Below are 4,214 nucleotides of genomic sequence, written 5' to 3' on the forward strand. Positions count from 1 at the left end.
ACCGGTCTCTGATGGTTAAAAAGGGGGCTTCCCTTTTTCTCTAGTTCTGCTCTCAGGAAGCCGCCACCCTCGATGGAGTGACCACTAAATATTCCCGGAGTGGGGCGGAACACAGGGGAGTTTTCAAAGCTCTTAAAAAACGGGAGCCACTGATAACATTTGGGTGGCATGCCAGAAGGAGAACCAAAAACAGATTTTAAGCTGCTTTCAGAAGCAGCAGTCATAGATCTAAAGGAGGCCCTGCAGCAGGTCAGTTACGAACAAGAAAGGTGATGCACTATAAATGAATTATAAATATAAGGAAATATTGAAATGCATGCTGCAGTTCTCCTATAGTCGCTCTTTTAGTTTCTATAATATAAATGAAACAAGAATTTAAATGTATAAAAATGTCCTGCTCCCCCCCCTCCCTTTTGGTGTCACCTCTAGGTCCATGTGGTATGGGGGAAAAACAGCAAACTTAAAGATTTATCCAATGTTTTATTGTCAAAATAAAGGTCATATTTGCTTTGTCAGAAAAAAGGAAGCATCTCTACACTTTGTACACATTTACAATATCTTATAAAGTTTCCTTTATACACAAATGTACACAGTTTTATTTTACATTAGCTTTTACTTTATATAAATACATCTGAAATTACAAAAATGAAGGACCCGTACAAAAAAAACCAAAAAAACTTGGGCACTATTAAGGCTTTAATTTAACCCCCCCCCCCCCTCTAATTTTTTCCCCTCCATTGATTGAATTATGCGTTTTTATCTGCCAGAAAGTAGATAAAATGGTTGTAAAGAATGCTTACATCACCAAGTAATGCCCTGTTTGCTCAGTCTGTATCTGGAACCCCAGAGCCGACCCAAGGGATATGCAAACTAGGAAGTGGCCCCGAGAGCGCCTCAATATACAGGTTTGCAAAAGCTTTAATAATTTAACAGTGTGGTGTTTTAAAACCCATTTCTGCAACTTCCTAAATCCTTTTTTTTTTTTCATTTTCTTTCTGGTTCCTTCTGATCCAAACTTTAAAATATACCCAAGTTGCTTCAAATCGCCCAAGTGCATCATCATTTTAAGAACTGTTAACCCCCCCCTAATGCAATTCTCCTGTGGGCCTCATATAACCTAGGGTCGGCCCTGTCTAATACATATAAACAAGAGGGAATTATCTGGTGTGAATGCTAGGTGCAGCTCTGCAGCAGTTCATTACAATGCAAATTGTTTCAGACACAATGTGATGGGTTATCTCCCAAACAATTAGCAGTCCTCCATAAGCTGCTTTCACCCCCCCTCCCATTTCAGACCTGGGACAGCGGCATCTGCTTGGGGCAGGACACAGAGCTGGCCGTGCCTGACCTCCACGTCAGCCCAGTGCTCACATCGCTGTACATTGACCCCCCGGTGCCTTTACTGCTCCAACAGCAGCGGGTGCAGAAAGTCCTCCAGGAGTCCACGGTCTTCCCGGACCAGATCCACACCCCGGACGTGATGCCCACCAGAAGGCACATGAAGTACTTGAGCATAAACACCGCGTAGTCCGGGCTCCTGCGCTCCCGCTCCAGCAGGCAGTTGGAGCAGTTGTGCGTAATCTCCCAGCGCTGCCTGTTGTGCTGCTCGTAAAAGTAACACGCCACTATAATAGTCGCTGGCACCGTGTAGAGCACGGTGAAAATCCCGATCCGGATCATCAGCTTCTCCAGTTTGTCAGTCTTGGTGCCTCCTTGCTTGATGACGCTGCGGATCCTGAACAGGGAGACAAATCCAGCCAGGAGAAACATGGTCCCGATGAATAAATAGATCACCAAAGGGGCTAAGACAAACCCACGAAGGTTGTCCAAGTTCTGGTTCCCCACGTAGCAGATCCCAGCCACGGAGTCTCCATCCACTGAGCTGAGCGCCAGAACCGCGATGGACTTCATGCTGGGGATGAGCCAAGCGGCGAGGTGGAAGTACTGGGAGTAACTGGCGATCGCCTCGTTCCCCCACTTCATCCCAGCAGCGAGGAACCAGGTGAGAGACAGGATGACCCACCAGATGGAGCTGGCCATGCCGAAGAAGTAGATGAGGAGGAAGACCACGGTGCAGAGCGCCGGGCCGGTGGTCTGGTAGTGGATGTGCTCCAGCTCCATCTCCCGGTTACACGCCACCTTCTCGTGTCCCGCGATCAACCTGACGATGTAGCCCACAGAGACAAACATGTAGCAGGCGGACAGGAAGATGATCGGCCTCTCTGGGTACTTGAAGCGCTCCATGTCGATGAGGAAAGTGGCCACGGTGGCGAAAGTGGACACGAAGCAGAGCACGGACCACAGGCCGATCCAGAAGGTGGTGAAGGCTCTCTCGTCGTGCGTAAAGTAGGGGTTGTGGCACGGCATGGCGCAGTTGGTGATCTGGCCCGTTTGGACTCGGTTGTAAAGCGGGTGGCGGTCGGTGTTCACCGGAACCATGGGCTCCAAACACTTACAGCCCGGTTCGCATGGGACGCTGGCTGGCTTGTACTTCCCAGGTCTGGCGGGTTTGTTTTTAGCAGGGTTAGAGCCTTTCCCGGGATGGTTGGTGGGTTTAGAGAGAACCGGGGACACGGTGGTGCAGTCCGTCCTGTTGTAGTCCATGCACAGCGTGTCCGGGTTCCCTTGCACCGGCAGCAGGTCGCACTTCATCCTGTCCGGCCAGGGGAAGCCGTACTGCCTCATGAGGGGCGCGCAGCCGGCACGGGCTCTCTCACACACGCTCCTGCACGGCGGAAGGGGCTTCTTGTAGTCCTCCAAGCAGATCGGGGTGTACATGCTGCAGAGGAAGAACTTCAGATCCGGGGAACACTGGATCTCCACCAGAGGCCAGAACTGGTGCACCTCCAGACCAGCCTCGTCCTGCGTATCGTGGTTGAACTGATTGGGCATGTAGGTGTAGTTATAGCCGATCCCCTTGCACAGGGGTACGACTATTTCCTGGCAGGTGATCTCTTTGGCTGTGGTGCAGCTGGACCGGGGAAGGAGAGCGAGGCAGAGGAGCAGGTAGATCCCGAACAGGTCCATGTCTAAAGCGGGTCGCTTCCCTTCCCCTCTGCGGCTCTGATGCGTACAGATCGGGTCAGATGTCGCGCGCCGAGCCCATCTCTCCTGCCCTGCCGCGCGCGCTGTGCAAGCCGTGTTTACTCTGCGCTGATGAGGGAGCAGGACAGTCAAAGATGGCTGAGATGAGATTTCAGCTCCACAGCAGCTGCTGTCTGTCACATCAGTAGGTCTGCAGCCAAAATGAATAAAAAAAAAAAAAACCCAGAAACGGCGGCGATTCAGATAGAAGCGTGGCCTCCTTTCTTTCCCAGCCAAAACACGGAGACTGCATCCACTCAGCTCTCCCCCCCCCCACGTCTCGCAGAGCTTCCATACAAATCATGGGCTCCACGGTGGAGCTGCGCCTTATTATACTGGAGCCTGGAGGGACACCCCCTCGGATCAGCTCCTCCAATCACAGAGCGCCGGAGGAGGAGCTGCTCCATCCAGTCATTCAATGTTTACATACACAGATCATAATGATCCTCACCTTCTCTCAGCTCCCGCTGCTCCACTCTCACACATCTCTGGAAAGAATAGGCTCTATGCACAACTCCACTACTTCCTGAATTTAAAGCAGCTCCTTTGTTTCCTGTCTTTCATGATTGGATGCACTGATTAATCCAGGTGTGTATGACCTAAGTAACTGGCCAGACACACCTGGATTAATCAGTTCGTCCAGTAATGAAAGACAGGAAACAAAGGAGCTGCTTTAAATTCAGGAAGTAGTGGAGCTGTGCATAGAGCCCATTGACTTCCTTAGATCAAATTAAGCTTTTCTACACACATTATTCAGAATTTTGTATTTTTCTTCCAACTCTATCAGGGACAACCTCCTCTATATAATCATGTTATATTCATGAGATAATTTACCTTTAATAATTATGGTAATTATGGAAAAAAGTACCAAAGGAAAGTAATTAAAAAAGCCTTAATAAGTCACATTCACAATTGACTATAGTCCACTTAGAGAACAAAACAACATTGTGGAGCAAAATTAAATAGTGAAATGAGAAAATAACTTAGGTTCTAGTTTTGGGGGAACCAAATAACCATTTATAGCCCTGTAACCCTTAGATCTAAATCAAAATGGATATTCAATCTCAGTATGACCAAGGGCAGAGCTAGATGGGGGGCCAGGGGTGGCCATGGCCACCCTTACACATTCA

At 49.2% G+C, this 4,214-nt stretch overlaps 1 protein-coding gene across 1 annotated transcript; it reads right to left on the reverse strand.

The window, feature by feature from the left end:
* Positions 1 to 932: 932 nt before the first annotated feature.
* Positions 933 to 3,373, reverse strand: fzd8a (frizzled class receptor 8a). The gene has a single exon (XM_038292025.1). It carries the CDS (start codon positions 3,025 to 3,027, stop codon positions 1,291 to 1,293), a length of 1,737 nt encoding a protein of 578 aa, XP_038147953.1. The 5' UTR covers positions 3,028 to 3,373; the 3' UTR covers positions 933 to 1,290.
* Between the last annotated feature and the right edge of the window lie 841 nt (positions 3,374 to 4,214).

The sequence above is a fragment of the Cyprinodon tularosa genome, unplaced genomic scaffold (genome assembly GCF_016077235.1).
Source record: "Cyprinodon tularosa strain WSP-4 unplaced genomic scaffold, ASM1607723v1 ctg306, whole genome shotgun sequence".
Classification (NCBI taxonomy): Eukaryota; Metazoa; Chordata; class Actinopteri; order Cyprinodontiformes; family Cyprinodontidae; genus Cyprinodon; species Cyprinodon tularosa.